We start from the raw sequence: 17,165 nt of genomic DNA, 5'->3' as shown, positions 1-17,165 counted from the left end.
CATCATAAAGTCCTCCACGAAGACAAATTACTCCTGATACTTGATGCAGGAGTTCCGTTGTCTTCTGGATTAGGTTCAACATTACAAGGCTACGCAGTTGAACATTAGTAGTCTTAAACCCAAAAAAATCGGGTCTGCTGTTCAACGACGGTTATAAAATAAAATAAAATGAAATATTAGTCCTAGCTTGACTTTTAATATTGGACAATAATATTCCTATATAGGGCTGATATTGGCTGAATAATGGATATAAAATATTAGGTTAATCTAACAATTCTATATAGAGCCAACATCGGAAAATTATCGACCCTAAATAAATATTACTAATAAATAATGAAGCAAGCCTCATTTATAGAAATCAGTTGTGAACTCTTTTTGTTCTAAAATGTTCAGTTTATTTTTATTCAGAACATTCTTTTTAACATAAATATTTTTTAATATTTTATAACCGTCGTTGAACAGCCGTTGAACAGTTAATTCGAACCGATAAAATATCTACATCAAGTGAAAGCAACGATCTTATATGATACTCAATTTTTTTTAAAATAATTTTATAACCGTCGTTGAACAGCCGTCCCAATTTTATGGGTTTATGACTACTAATGTTAATCTCCTTAGCCTTGTAATTTTGAACCCAATCCAGAAGACAAGGAACTCCTGGATCGAGTATCGAGAGAAATTTGGAGGACTTTTTGATGGAGCTAACCCGCATTTGCGTTACATGGAAAGGACGACTACGAGAACCTTCCACGGTTAGCATGGCGGCAAGGTGGACTCTAACCCATGATCGTCTACCACTGAGGATATTTCACGTCAGCACTGTGTTCGGTGCAAGCCAGATGTGGAATTCGTATAGACTGGGTTTCGAACCCGGCTCGCCTTATTGGAAAGCGAACGCTCTATCACCTGAGCCATCGCGGTCCAACTTAAAACTTAATTAAAAAAACTTTTAACTAATGATGAATTAAATATCTATTAATTACTATTCAAAATTATGAGTAAACATAATACATTCCAAGCGTATTTAATGGCAATCATTAATGGAAAATATTAGTTTTTCTATTTTGTTGTCCATAAAAATCCCTAAAATTCCCTATGTGTTAAATATTTATTACATAATGCAACAATTATCATCAAATTTATAAAGCCTATTGGATTTTTACCTATCCCAGCTATTTTTACCTATCCAGTTAAATTAATATTTAGCAATGAAAGTAACCATTGAAATGGCGGAGGTAGTAACATATATTTAGATGTCAATGGGAATCTTATTGTCTCGCCTTAGATAAGACACTCACAAGATCTTTGACGCCTTATTACATGTGTATTTATCACGTTCACCGGATGAAGCGATCTTATCAACGCCTGGAATTTTATCTCTCCCCCGCCTTGCTCCAAATGCAATCCATTCATTATCCAAGGGTTATGTGTACCTTTTTTTTTTCTTCCTCTTTAATTCATTGATAAAATTATGTTAAGACTCTGAGAAAGTTATAATAAAATTACCATTTTATGTAATGCACTTCATTATCTTCGACGAAAATTAAAATATGGATGATCATCAGCTTAATGGCTGTCACAAACAGCCGAACAGTTAACAGCCGAATCTAGAGTGAATAAAGTTACGAATCTTTGATTTAACTCTTGAATCGTGCATTTTTAAATAAAGATTCTAAAAATATTTGATTTGAAACATCAACATAGAGTCATCAGTTATTAGATAAAAATTGTTAAAGTATATTACTAGGGTGATTTGAATTTTAGTATTTTTACAAAAATTTTAGTTAGTATAGTAAGCATAAAATAATAGTGACCCCAAACAATTATTTAACAGCGAAATCTAGAATTCATAAAATAAAGAATCTTTTGAGTTCAAAACGAAAAATCTGTCGGGGGAGAGGGTATTAAGGTCTAGCCGCATTTAAAACCTTTGAGGAATCGAAACTAATAAGACTACCTGTAAATAATATTTTATAAATTAAGTACATAAATTAATTTTTTTTCTATTTTAGTAATGTTTAAATTTTTCCAGTGAGGGTTTCTTTACCTGAATACAGATTCTATCAAAGTTTCTCCAACTCCCTCAATTTCTTAGAGAAAATAAAAGAGCATTAAACTCTTAACGAAATTGCAAGTATTTGATAATTTCCTAGCATTTCTAAAATTAAATATTCGCTTTCGAGGAAGGTATAAGAAGAAGTTTAAAATTAAATAAACAAATTCCGAAAAGGAAAAAAAAATGTTTTCGAATAACAAACTGGCTCACGTAAAGATATATTTCTAAACAATTCTTTATTAAAAACCAATTTTTTATTCAAAACCATTTTGAACATAATAAGTAAATTAATTTCTCTAGCAGTGTAAAACATACAGGTGTAAATTAATTTCTCCAGCTAAGTTCGGTCTCTTAAAGTAGTGAAGTAATCACTACATTTCGAAAGTAGTTAATTGTCACTGCATTTATAAAAAAGTAGTTGTAGTTAACTACAAAAATAATGTAGTTTTTCCGACCGCTGCTCAGGATTCGGCTTCATGCCTTACTCGTAATTTTACCTCAATTCACTTTTTCTATGCTTTAAATTACTTATGGATGTGAACAAGAATTAACGATTCATATACTTTCGTTAGCGATATAGCGTTTTCTTAAGAACTCGCTCATTTGTGGTTCCCCACTTTTTATTCCCATAACAAGAAAATCAAAATATCAATTCCATTTCTGAGACAGCGTGTCCGATTGCGTGCGGCACAGACATTTGCTTAAAACATCTTGATTAAAACCAACAATCACCTCACTTCAAATGAGTTCTCTGTTCTACAACTAAACTATAGACAGAAGAAGAAAAAAAATATTGAGATCAGTACTCCTGTGTATTTGCACACCTGTGTCTTTACCCGTTCTGGTGTTTCAGACGGTTTGTCTGGGTCTGAAGGGGGGGATCTCATAACTATTTAGATCTGTGATTTATTTCTTCTCGTTCGATGACTCATAACCGTATCCTTGGATGGAACATTTCGTAATAACCGATTCAGAACTCGAAAAATAATGATCCGACCTACATACTCTGTCTCTAAACCTGTCATTATTGGATGAGTTTGCCTCGCAGGACTTCCACATGGCCGGGATTCATGGTCTTTGCTGGACTATACATTAGTGTAAGTTCTTTTTTTTTTCCTTCCTGGTACTTCTTGTGTCTCGTTTGACGCACCTGGATGTTCGGCACGCAACTGTCCTGCGAGTTCTTTACAACCCCCCCCTTTTTTTTTTGTTTTTAAATGTGCTGCATTTGGAATGATGGTTTATTTATTCGTGACTACACTCTAATTATTTTGTGGTACATTATTTTTTATACATTTCGAATTCTAAAAAGAATCCATATGTAGATAGGTTTCAAATACTTTTTTTTCTTCAAAGCTCAACATTTAATTCACTCAAAATCTCTTCTTAGTTTCTTCAATTCCCCCTTTTTTTTCTCTCTATCTTTATATTTTTTTTCTAAATTAATGATTTTTTTTTTTTTTTAAATTTCTCATTTTGTATTTTAGAAAAAATGTTTTTCAACGATTTTTTTTCTTCTTTCTCCTAGCTGAGTAAAAAACAATTTATATGCTTCCGTGAATGACCAAAATCAAGAGAATGTCGACTTTCACCGGTGAATGTCAACAATCACAGTCGCTTTGGTGAATGTCCGTATATTTGTTATATCCGATTTGATATTAATTTATTCGTTGATATTATTATATTTATTCGATATTTTAATATCTACTGAGGATAGATTAGGAGAAACATCAGTGTCCGAAGTACCGGGTAGTGGCACTGAACCTTAATAAAAACATCAGTGTAGAGCAAATATATACCAGGCAGTTGCATGTAACTAGACCTAATGTATAGTTCGGACATTTACCAAAGCGATTGTGTGATTGTCAACATTCACCGGTGGAAGTCAACAGTCACTCATTTTTTTTATCATTCACCGTAACATATATATATATACTATATATATATTTAAATTCGAATTGAAAAATAAAGCATTCGAAGTACGCAAAAAAAAAAATTATTTAAAAAAAAAATATTAGGTAGTTGGTTAGTTCGTAAACAAAAAATAAGGCAGTTGCAATATTTCGAGTACAAAAAATTAAATGATTGTAAAATTTCGAGTACAAAAAAGTAGTTGCATTAATTTGATTTCTTCAAAAAATAAATAAAATAAAAAAGTCTTAAAAATTCGAGGACAAAAAAAAAGTTTAATTAAATATTTGTTTGAATAAAGTGAGCAGTCAACACTGCATGGCGCTACAGTAGCTCCAGTTCATGAGCGTCATTGGTTCCTGTTCATGGGCCTCCTCAATAATTAGAAATCTTCTAAAAGGCCCCCTTAATGTCTCAGACAAATAATGTAAATTTTCATCGATTTAAATTCATCTAAGTTGAAATGGGAAAAGAAAAACAATAAATATTATTGATCATTTTACAAATATTTAGCAGATGTAAGAATCCTTTTCTTATGTGCAAAATTTAAAATTCAATAATTATTTTTTTTTTTTTTTTTTTTTTTTTTTTTTTTTTTTTTTTTTTTTTTTTTTTTTTTTTTTTTTTTTTTTTNAATTTTTCCAGTGAGGGTTTCTTTACCTGAATACAGATTCTATCAAAGTTTCTCCAACTCCCTCAATTTCTTAGAGAAAATAAAAGAGCATTAAACTCTTAACGAAATTGCAAGTATTTGATAATTTCCTAGCATTTCTAAAATTAAATATTCGCTTTCGAGGAAGGTATAAGAAGAAGTTTAAAATTAAATAAACAAATTCCGAAAAGGAAAAAAAAATGTTTTCGAATAACAAACTGGCTCACGTAAAGATATATTTCTAAACAATTCTTTATTAAAAACCAATTTTTTATTCAAAACCATTTTGAACATAATAAGTAAATTAATTTCTCTAGCAGTGTAAAACATACAGGTGTAAATTAATTTCTCCAGCTAAGTTCGGTCTCTTAAAGTAGTGAAGTAATCACTACATTTCGAAAGTAGTTAATTGTCACTGCATTTATAAAAAAGTAGTTGTAGTTAACTACAAAAATAATGTAGTTTTTCCGACCGCTGCTCAGGATTCGGCTTCATGCCTTACTCGTAATTTTACCTCAATTCACTTTTTCTATGCTTTAAATTGCTTATGGAGGTGAACAAGAATTAACGATTCATATACTTTCGTTAGCGATATAGCGTTTTCTTAAGAACGCGCTCATTTGTGGTTCCCCACTTTTTATTCCCATAACAAGAAAAGCAAAATATCAATTCCAATTCTGAGACAGCGTGTCCGATTGCGTGCCGCACAGACATTTGCTTAAAACATCTTGATTAAAACCAACAATCACCTCACTTCAAATGAGTTCTCTGTTCTACAACTAAACTATAGACAGAAGAAGAAAAAAAATATTGAGATCAGTACTCCTGTGTATTTGCACACCTGTGTCTTTACCCGTTCTGGTGTTTCAGACGGTTTGTCTGGGTCTGAAGGGGGGGATCTCATAACTATTTAGATCTGTGATTTATTTCTTCTCGTTCGATGACTCATAACCGTATCCTTGGATGGAACATTTCGTAATAACCGATTCAGAACTCGAAAAATAATGATCCGACCTACATACTCTGTCTCTAAACCTGTCATTATTGGATGAGTTTGCCTCGCAGGACTTCCACATGGCCGGGATTCATGGTCTTTGCTGGACTATACATTAGTGTAAGTTCTTTTTTTTTTTTTTTTCCTAGTACTTCTTGTGTCTCGTTTGACGCACCTGGATGTTCGGCACGCAACTGTCCTGCGAGTTCTTTACAACCCCCCCCTTTTTTTTTTGTTTTTAAATGTGCTGCATTTGGAATGATGGTTTATTTATTCGTGACTACACTCTAATTATTTTGTGGTACATTTTTTTTTGTACATTTCGATTTCTTAAAAGAATTCATATGTAGATAGGTTTCAAATACTTTTTTTTCCAAAGCTTTTATGTCATTAAGCTCAACATTTAATTCTCTCAAAATCTCTTCTTAGTTTCTTCCCTTCCCCCTTTTTTTTCTTTCTATCTTTATGTTTTTTTCCTAATTAATGATTTTTTTTTTAAATTTTTCATCTTGGAATTTCGAAAAAATTTCTCTCAACGGTTTTTTTCCTTTTTGTTTCTTTCTCCCAGCTGAGTAAAAAACAATGTATTTGCTTCCGTGAATGATCGAAATCAAGAGAATGTCGACTTTCACCGGTGAATGTCAACAATCACATAGTCGCTTTGGTGAATGTCCGAAATATTTGTTATATCCGATTTGATATTAATTTATTCGTTGATATTATTATTTTTAATCGATATTTTAATATCTGCTGAGGATAGATTAGGAGAAACATCAGTGTTCCGTATACCGGGCAGTGGCACTGAACCTTAAAAAAAAACATCAGTGTAGAGCAAATATATACCAGGCAGTTGCATGTAACTAGACCTAATGTATAGTTCGGACATTTACCAATGCGACTATGTGATTGTCAACATTCGCCGGTGGAAGTCAACAACCGCCCATTTCGGTCCTTTACAGTGACGTATATATACTTTTTTAAAATCGAATTGAAAAATTAAGCAGTCGTAATAATTAAGAACAAATAAAGTACACAAAAAATAATTAAAAAAAATATTGGTTAGTTGCATATTTCGTGGACTAAAAAAAAAAGTAGTTACATTAATTTGACTTCTTCAAAAAATAATTAAATAAAATAAAAAATTCGAGTACAAAAAAAAGCATAATTAAGTATTTGTTTGAATAAAGTGAGCAGTCAACACTGCATGGTGTTACAGTAGCTCCTGTTCATGGGCATCATTGGTGGGTGTGTATCCTCCTCAATAATTAGAAATCTTCTAAAGGGCCCCCTTAATATCTCAGACAATGTAAATTTTTATCGATTTAAATTCATCTAAGTTAAATTTAAAAAAATGGCAAATATTATTGATAATTTTGCAAATATTTAGCAGATTTAAGAATCTTTTTTCTGATGTGTAAAATTTAAAATTCAATGACTTATTTATTATTATTTTATTTATTTTTTATTGTGCATTACTCGTGCTCCAAGTTATATTGCACATCTGATTAAGATACAAAAAAAAGTATCATATAACGCTGTAAAGTGTAAAATTGTCACAAAATTACTAAAAAAAATATTTGTACTTTATAAAGATATTGATTCACATGAATTTGACAGTTCAATCCACGTAAATTACATCTTCCACGATTAAGAATACACGTGAATTTTTAATCACTCATACTTGGGATTCATTTTTTTTTCTTTCCAATTTTTCATCCTGATTAGATTCATATTTAGGTTAGCTGGTTTTAAATTCACTAAAAAACAAAGGTTTTCGTGTTTAGGGGAAAAAAATTTCTCAGACAAATCTGCTACTTTGCAACTATGGGAATAAGTTTTGCATTGATTAGTAAAATCAATAGATTTTAATAAACTTTTGCAATTACCTAGCTGCAGAGAGAAAATTTTATAAAAATTTGCTTTATGCAGTGGATACTTTGACAAACTTTTCCCCATGCACTGCAGAGTGTTTCTTTATTAGACATGGTGCGTAGCATTTTTAAAAAGTGCTTAAAGATGCGTATTTTCGATTTTCGTAATTTAAAAGCCCTTAAAGGTGCCTTTTTCATTGGCTTTTTTTAAATAGTGCTTCACTTTCCCTTTTCGAAGATGGTTTTTTTTTTCTCTTTACCATGTCGATTTTTGCTACGTATTATGCAAAAGCGTGCTTTTAGTATTGTTCTCTTAAATGCTTTCACAATTCATTAAACCACAATCTATTTCGGCGATGGTCCGTCGCCTATGGTCCGACAGTACCACAATCTATTTATTATGGTACTGTCGGACCATAGCGTAAGAAAACACTAATCATTTTACATGTTTGATGCAGTACTTGCATATATACTGAGTTGGGTCCGGGGAGATTATTCCACTCTCATTTGCAACTCTGCTGCATTTTGGAAGATATTCTCAATTTCAGGCTTCATTTTCCTCCCTCTGATATCGAACCGAAAAATCTCTTGATCATTTTATAATGGCTAATATAATCAAGAAGAGTTCTATTCTCAATTTCAGGCTTCATTTTCCTCCCTCTGATATCGAACCGAAAAATCTCTTGATCATTTTATAATGGCTAATATAATCAAGAAGAGTTCTTGGTCAGAAACTAGTTATTTTATGATGATCATGTAAAGTCTTGGGAAATTATTTTGCATTTTGGTAGTGTATATAGTGCTTAAAAATATTTTTTGAGTGCTTAAAAAGTACTTATTAGGTGCTTATTTTTTGTTGAATAATTTGGCTACGCACCCTGGTTAGAGGTTTCCTCTAACTCTAATTTATTTTTTAAATAAAGTATTTCTGCTATCAATTCACAATTTTTTCTAAACTCTGCTCATAAAGTTAAAAAAAAACAGGAATTAATATTTGATTTTTCTTTTCCACTTAGATGTAGACACTGTTAGAAAGATGGTTCTGGATAATGGTGGCACATTATGTCCAACATGTTGCACTCCTTTTGACAAGGGAAAACACAGGAAACTCATAGACACGTGTGGACATGAACTCTGCTATGCCTGCATCAACTCAGACCACTGCCCACTCTGCCTTAATCATGGTAATTACTCCCTCTCTCATTCACTGACCATCACAGGGGTCAGCGATGTTAATCCTCAGTCGTCTAGGAGGAAATATTTGTAATGTATTTTGAGGATAAAACGTATATTTTAAATTATTCAAAATTATGATCTAGTGATTGTCTGAAAGTATCATGCAGGAGAAGAGCCTTTCTGACTCCAGCGGCCCATAATTACGCGGATGTGATCTCAATTTGATATTCTATATCTCGTATTAGTACGTATACTTACGGAGTGTGTGAGGAAGTGTTTCTTTCTCATTCTGTCATGCCTAAAAAAAAATATTAAAAAGGGAAAATATCGTAGTACACAACTATACAACTGAGAAGAGGAGGAGAAGGAAGGGGGTCGTAAGGTCAAGACATGAAACAAAGAGAGCTTATTCGAGCTTAGATGGTGCATTCGAGCTTGACAATTAGAAGTATTCGCGATAGTAACTATCGCGAATACTTCTAATTGTATATACAGGGTGTTCAAAATTCGATCTATAAATTCAGAGGGGTGATTAAAAGCATCAAGAGAATGAAAACTAACTATACTACATGGTTTTGCAAACCACGTTGAAAGGGTTGAAAATCGTAAAAAAAGAACCCTTGTAGGTTCCCTTGAAGAAAAGAACCCTTGTAGGAATATAGATTTAACGAAAGTTAGAGGTTAGTGGAGGTTTGCTTCACCTAAATTGCTGTTGCTTCGGTCATCATCAAAAGCACACCTAACATCTTCGACAGTGTTTGGGAATCGTTTTTATGTCGTTGTAGGTAGTACCGGGACGTCAGCGCCACTTCGAAAAACTCTGTTGAAAAATTATTTTATAGTTAGTAAATATGTAGCATATTTTGTAGTTGTTTTCTGGGACCTCGAAACCTTAAGTGTTTTTTCGAGATATTCACCCTCACAATAGGGTTTCGAAACCCATATTTCACTGTTAGTTTTCCTCTTCATGACGTCTTTTTTTATATCTCTGAATTTATGGGTCGAATTTGTATGTTAAACAACAAAGAGAAAAAACTTGTTAAGAAATAGGCGAGCGAATCTAAGAAAATCAACTTTAAAATGCAAAAGAATTTCATCAAATAGTTCACATAAAATGTTTTTCCCCATAGAAAGCTGTGCTGTTTTAAGACTTGTTAAAATGTATCTTTATTTCATTCTCCCAATAAGGAAGTTAAAGTGTTTTCAAACTTTTCTTGTTCTTCCATTAAATTCTTCAATTCATTTCTGAATGATAAACCTTTTGACAATTTACCTTTAATTTTTGCTATTGTATTACAGCTCAAGCCCAGTATCAGCAACACTTATCCCAAGATGTTGGTATTCCTAGGCCTCGTCTAAAAACCAATGGTCATTTCACAACATACATGCAAGTAAGGGATAAGGCATCTCCTGAAAGACCTCTACCTGTAGGAGCCCTTCCACCTAAAGGTGATCATTTTCTCTTTATAGTTAGCTGAAATTTTATTATTAAAATACAGCACTTTATTATTATGGTATGGCAGTGTATTAAAAATCATTTTTATTGTGTAGAGTGAAAAAGTAGCAATATACAATACAGAACCCGTTATCCGGAAATCAGAAAACCGGAAAACCAAAAAACCGGAACGAAATTCGATTAGTTTTCCCGCCATTATAATTTTTTTTTCCGCATAAGATTTTAGGATTTTTCGTTCTTATTTGACAGATGTTTACCTTACCATCATTTTGGAAATAATCATAAGTGTATTATTTCATCGTTTTTTCTTCTTTTTAAGATTATTTCCAATTATTTTTTTAGTTGGGTTTAACTATAAAAAAAAACGGCTTTTTGTAGCGATTCAGAAAACCGGAAAAATCAGTTATCCGGAATATCGATGGTCCCGATCGTTCCGGATAATCAGTTCCCTACTACAATATACAATCGATATCTCGAAAATGAAAAATGTCAAAAAAATATTTTTCCCCTTGGCATTACGTACCCACCTAATGTTAGTTTGCATTCCTATGTCGAAAAGTTTCTTCTAAAACCTTCGTATGCTGAATTTTTTTCGAAACAGAAAATTATTATTATTAATTTTTTTTTTTTGGAGAAATCGCAACATAAGTTTATTATAAACCAATTATTTTCTATTAATTGCAAAATTATTTTTGTCCTTACCGTTTAATAAAATTATCATTGTTGTATTTAGGCTTATAGTCAACTATCATTACTTGCATATTTATTAGTAATTATTCTTACGTTTTATGACTCTACTTTTTAGAGTAATATTTTAGAATATATTTTTATACTTTTTAGAACATATTTAGTTCTGTTGTTATCTCGAAAACTAGCTATCTCAAAAATCTTTTAGCGTCCCTTCAACTATGATATATCAACAGTATACTGTGTGTCTATATATATGTATACAATTATATTTATAGATAGATATATATGTGTGTATATATATATATAAACTGCTGTTTGTAGAAAATGCAACACCATGAAGGAATCATCAGAATCAAATGAAATTCGCAGCAAATGTCAATTATAGGATATTATGCAAATTAATAAAGTTTCAGAGCCATCGCGCGTGCGTGGCGCGCGCAGCGCCCTCTGAATTGATGCTGAAAGCGTATAAATAAAGTGCTNAAATTTTTTTTTTCTCCAGGGTTTAACAATAAAAAAACGGCTTTTTGTAGCGATTCAGAAAACCGGAAAAATCAGTTATCCGGAATATCGATGGTCCCGATCGTTCCGGATAATCGGTTCCCTACTACAATATACACTCGATATCTCGAAAATGAGAAATGTCAAAAAAATATTTTTCCCCTCGGCATTACATACCCACCTAATGTTAGTTTGCATTCCTATGTCGAAGAGTTTCTTCTAAAACCTTCGTATGTTGAATTTTTTTCGAAACAGAAAATTATTATTATTATTTTTTTTTTTTTTTTGGAGAAATCGCAACATAAGTTTATTATAAACCAATTATTTTCTATTAATTGCAAAATTATTTTTGTCCTTACCGTTTAAAAATAAAATTATCATTGTTGTATTTAGGCTTATAGTCAACTATCATTACATGCATATTTATTAGTAATTATTCTTACGTTTTATGACTCTACTTTTTAGAGTAATATTTTAGAATATATTTTTCTACTTTTTAGAACATATTTAGTTCTGTTGTTATCTCGAAAACTAGCTATCTCAAAAATCTTTTAGCGTCCCTTCAACTATGATATATCAACAGTATACTGTGTGTCTATATATATGTATACAATTATATTTATAGATAGATATATATGTGTGTATATATATATATGTATTATCCATAACAATGTACTTTTAAAGCAGTAAATAAAATACAACATTTAATTATTATGGTTTTGCAATGTATTGTGATATGATTTTTTTGTGTAGGGTAAAAAAATAACAAATCTTTTATTGTGTTTTTTTTCCTTCAAAATTTTTAATTAAAATTTAAATTTCATAATTATAATAGATCCTTGCATTTTGTAATTTAAAAATATTGAGAAGAAAAAGTAGCTGAAAAGTAGGTTTGCAAATTATTTAGCAATAAAATTGAAAAACTTAAGAAAAGATGAAATGCTTAGTTTTGAATGAAAATGTATGGGATTTTCTATAGGGGGAAAAACTACCTAAATAATCTGCACTTGACATATTAGGCACTAGTTAAAGTGAGAATAAGGTCTTTATCTAAAACAACAGCTACATTTCTATTTGCATGATTTAACATTTTACATAATGTATTTTATTTATTTTTCGCTGTCTGGAAAGACAAGTTACTATATTCAAACAGTCAGAGCAATAGTTTATATAATCAATCATCAATAACTTTAAAAAATACAATAAAAATAATCAATCAGTTTAAAATAGTATTACAAATAAGTAAGTGAACACATTATTATTTATTTATTTATTTGTATATCAGTGAATACAATCAAACAGTCAACACTAATTAGTTGATGTAATGAGAGAAACAAACTTTTGAGGTGTAACAATACAGCGACCATTAATGTATACATAACCTAAGTAAATTGTGGAAAGCTCTTGATTCTGCACTTTAACACATCACCATAGTTAAGCTGGGTAGTTTATTATCGAGGTAGTATGCATATTCATGGCTTTCTAGCTTCACAAATATATTGTGCATATATATATTAACTTTTAATATTTTCACAGCAGCAAAGCCATGTTTGCCCTCAAGGACACCAGCTGCCTGTAGTCCTCGTATGTCTAGGCCATCTCGAAATTACAGGCATATGAAATGGCCTAATCCACTTATGGAAGATTCTCACACAGCTTTATCTGGTAAGAACAGTTTTGTTTTAATTATTGGGGAAATGCCTGCACATTGATTGTATTTCAAATGTTACATAACTTTTAAAAATTACATATGAGTTTTTCACAATTTGTTATTTAAACTTTTTGAGCAAGGTTTCTGTTAGAGGAAGTTTTAAGGCCTTAAAATATAAACAATTCTCCTTAAAATTTGAAAAAATTATCTATTTCAGGTAAATTATTTATTAAAATTCTAATTAGTATACAATTCTAAAAATATAACAAAATTTCTTATTTCCTGAAAAACAAATTTTTAGATGTATAACTATTCGGGAGTTAATATTTATTTATAATTTAACTGCAGCGTATTTATTTGCTTTGATTATTATTTTTATTGTTTTGAAATGTTTGCATTTTAAAATTAGAAGTTTTGGTTATTAAAAGTTTTGGTTATAAATAAGATTTTTTTTTATTGTTTTTCTTTTGTACATAAGTTCAGATTTTTGAGAAAATGTCTTAACAGCTTAAGTTGATCATTTAAGTAATTAAGAATATAAAAATTATTGGATATAACTTTTATTTTTGCTTAATAAAAATGGTAATGTATTATTAAATATAATAAATTATTGTAATTGTAAATTAAAATTAAATCTTATATATGCCATACAGTTTAGAAACTGAGAAAAGAAAGTTAAGTTTTTTCATAATTATAAGAGGAATTGCATTTTTTCCTCACAATAAATTATTTACTTATTGTGATAACGATGCTTTTATTTTTTAAACTAATTTTCTTTAATTAGATGATGAAGTTCAGTCCAACTCGAAGCACTTTAGAAATCATGACTTGTATACACGCCTTGGTCTTTTGCTTGGAGACCGTACACCATTGTCCAGTTCAAGGGTCAATATCAGCAGTTATTGTCCTGAGTCCTATCCTAGTATCTCATCCCTTGCCAGTAGTGATGCAAACACCACCAATACAAGTCCTCTGTCAACACTGACAGGTAGAAAATTTATGATAAAATACATTGTTTGTTAATCTATTTTGTGTTTGATATATTTTTTTTTTCATTTTTATAAATTTTTCATTTGATATATTTTTGTAATATTTATCAATATTCTGTTCTGTTATCTATTTTGGATTTGATAGATAGGATCTGGATAGATATTTTGGATTTGATAGATGGATGTGCTTTTGATTGTTTGATATTTTTTACCCATTTTTCAAAGAATTTTTTTAGAATGAAATTCTATTTTTGTATTCTTGTATGACTCTTTGAAATTTGATTCTTGTATCAATAAATATGATGTAAAATTATTTTGCCTTTTTGAATTTATAAGTAGGTAATAGAATTTTTAGATCCTGACTTAAATTAAATATATCTGCTTATTCTTTAAAAATTACTGTGTATTACTGGAAAAAATCTTTTCCAAAAAGTTGGCAACTATGGTTACCATTTATGTTAGTTGACAACTATGGTTAGTTCAAAAACTGATGTATTGAGCTTATTGTACAATTTGTGGTAAAAAGGTTTATTCATTTTTTTAATGAATAAAAAAACCATATTACTAAATATTAGTTTTTTTCTTAAATGCAAATACCTGAAAAATTTTGAGACTGTTTTCACTTTTTTTAAAAATTCTCTTCCATTTTGAAGTGTTTTCGATCCAACTTCTTATGCTGTGGGGCATAAAATTCTTTGAATTACAGTACAGTATACAAGGGTGAAGAAAAGCAGCATCTGTAATTTAAAGAGACTCTTTTCAAATTTTAAATATGCAACTTTTTTAAAATTACAAAACTCAAAATCTATTTGACTGATTATGTTCAAATTTTGTATTTTACCATGTTAATTACGTTCTTTAAATTGCTGTAAAACTTGTATGCCTTACATTTCAAAATTTTCTCGACCATTATTAAATAAAATGATAATAAATAACAATTATAAGAAAAAAATTTGCATAAAATTATCTTTGGATAAATGAATTGTTTAAAATTGTAAGCGAGAATTATTTAAATCATTAAATTTTTTTTTTTGAGATTTGGCAAAATAAGCAAAAAGTAAAATTAACATTAAGAGATTCAAATCTTTGACTGCTTTCCTGACCAAACTATTGATACCATATTTCCTAGACTGTGGCTTTTAATCATATTTTGAGCGCCAGAAATCTAAATCCGTCGGGAAAAAATTTATGTTTGTTCCCAGAAAATAAGTTTTCCTGTTTGATTTTGTAACTTAAAATATCGTCTGCACTAATTGATTAGTAAGTGTAAGATTAGGCTTTCAAACCCTTAAGATTGAGTCTTAATTTGTGAAAAATCAGATATTTGGATCATAAATCACTCACAGAATTTTTTTTTTTGTGCACCATACAATTTATAGTTTTATTTCACAAGTACTTAAACTCTTTTCAATGTCTTATGTTTTAGATTCATCAGATCCTGATCACATGCCTCGTACTAACGGCTTGCGTTCTGCTAGTCGAGATCAGAGCTCAGACAGTGTAGTATCTCTCATCAGCACAAGTACCGGTAACAGTTCATGCAGTAGTCCTTTTGGTACCAATTTTCAAAGGCATACTCTTGCCAGTAAGTTTAATTTGTTATTATAAAATCTTAAAAGACAGTAAAAATCCATTTTTTCAATAGTTCATAATAGCAGATGAAATTTTCAAACCAGTGAACTTGTTTTTGTTTGAAAAAAACATTTAAGACAAATGTATGACCTTAACTTATTGCATCATAAACTGAAATGTATCCTTCTTTCTACCATTCCTGAACCTTCTTTCCTCCTGTACCCTTAAACTGAAACCTTCTTTCTACCACTCCCTACATGGCTGAGAGGTGGGGACATATAGTTGTCAATTGAATGAATTTTAAAAAAATAAATAAAAATGTCATATTTACCTATTTTTCTTGACTTTCAAACAACTATTTGGAATTTAAATACATATCTGGTGTTTACTGCTTTAGTCTGTAGACTGATTTAAGTAGCTGTACATTTTAAACAAAACAGAAACTTCTATGACAGGAATGCTTTTACTATAAGTTTCCAAATCGTAACAAGTTTTTGTAAGAAAAAAGTGAAATGAACTGTAATACCTTTTGACCGAAGTAGTTTGTTAAAAATTCCTTTGCTCTAACATAAGTGGAATATTTGAAATTCTTTATGTTAATCGAGAGTATTTGGCAGCTCTTGCTCACAATTTTAAGCTCAAATAGCTTGTTGAAAATTCTGTTATTAAAATCCTTTTCTTAGGTAGATTGTTTATACAACTTAAGTTCAAAATTCAATGCATAAGTGACTTGCTCAATTATAGTTTAACACTCTCAATGCAGTTTAACATTGCTGTATACCGAGAAAGTCTGAAGGGACGAGTGTAGCCCTTCCCAGATGGTTTCTGTGTAGATTATTTAGACATCCAACATCTTAAAATGTAATCATAATTGTTGTAATAAAAATATCTTAGATCTTCAATCATCAATATTCTATGGTATTTTATTCAATTTCGTAAGCGGAAATATTTGATAAAATCGAACACTGACTTTTCAACTATACTTAGGGGCCAAATAGACTACATCCATTTTCCTAGTGCTAAAACTGTGTAGCATCATCAAGCTGTAACTCTTTTTTCATGAAAAAATTACATAATATTTAAATAATTTAACATCATTCTAAATCAACGACAAACTACATTGAAGCATACATTTGACATTTTACACATTTTTGGTGAAATACATTCGATACATATTATTTTGGAGAAAAAAACACATTCACCTTCTTACAAGAACGAATCACCAGTCTGTCTTCCCAAAGTCTTAAGTTATTCGATTTTAAAGCAGAAGTTGGAATGGAAAAAGGCAATTAATTAGTTGAGTTTTCATTTCTCTGAATGTTGTAATGGAATATTGTAATGCAAGTAATAATTAAATATCCAAGATCATATAATATCAAAAAGTATTAAACAACATTTTCTGAAACTAAGATAACTAGTTCTAATCTGAAATTATTAAAAGCTTTTCTCTCCAGAAATGGCATAGCATTAAAAACAATTAATTTGTTTCTTTATTGTGTTTTTAATCTCTCAATGAACTTATTTATATTTTCTTTAGGAACTAGTGATAGCTTTGTACAAATTGCTAAACGTAATTTGTCAAGAAGGCAGGCGTATCATAACAGTGATGAAAGTGCTTTGAACTTTTCTGCTGCTTGTAGTAAGTA

At 30.3% G+C, this 17,165-nt stretch overlaps 1 protein-coding gene and 1 pseudogene across 4 annotated transcripts in view; both read left to right on the top strand.

Annotated features, from left to right (window-relative positions):
- The window catches only part of LOC122270840 (uncharacterized), a 313,909-nt pseudogene that overhangs the window by 184,580 nt on the left and 112,164 nt on the right, over positions 1 to 17,165 (top strand).
- LOC107454305 (rolling pebbles) overlaps positions 1 to 17,165 on the top strand; it is a 119,957-nt gene that overhangs the window by 74,764 nt on the left and 28,028 nt on the right. For 3 of the 4 annotated variants that reach the window (XM_043051230.2, XM_016071446.3, XM_043051231.2), the window contains 6 exons: positions 8,501 to 8,668; positions 9,960 to 10,109; positions 12,844 to 12,972; positions 13,743 to 13,946; positions 15,374 to 15,532; positions 17,057 to 17,158. In XM_043051230.2, coding sequence (XP_042907164.1) covers positions 8,501 to 8,668; positions 9,960 to 10,109; positions 12,844 to 12,972; positions 13,743 to 13,946; positions 15,374 to 15,532; positions 17,057 to 17,158 — 912 coding nt within the window. Of the gene's footprint in view, positions 1 to 5,611; positions 5,734 to 8,500; positions 8,669 to 9,959; positions 10,110 to 12,843; positions 12,973 to 13,742; positions 13,947 to 15,373; positions 15,533 to 17,056; positions 17,159 to 17,165 lie in introns of those variants that run through there. The other variant, XM_016071448.3, reaches the window with a different exon arrangement.

Source organism: Parasteatoda tepidariorum, chromosome 6 (assembly GCF_043381705.1).
Source record: "Parasteatoda tepidariorum isolate YZ-2023 chromosome 6, CAS_Ptep_4.0, whole genome shotgun sequence".
Taxonomy (NCBI): Eukaryota; Metazoa; Arthropoda; class Arachnida; order Araneae; family Theridiidae; genus Parasteatoda; species Parasteatoda tepidariorum.
The sequence above is the reverse complement of the archived record's forward strand: the minus strand, read 5'-3'. Positions and strand labels throughout refer to the sequence as shown.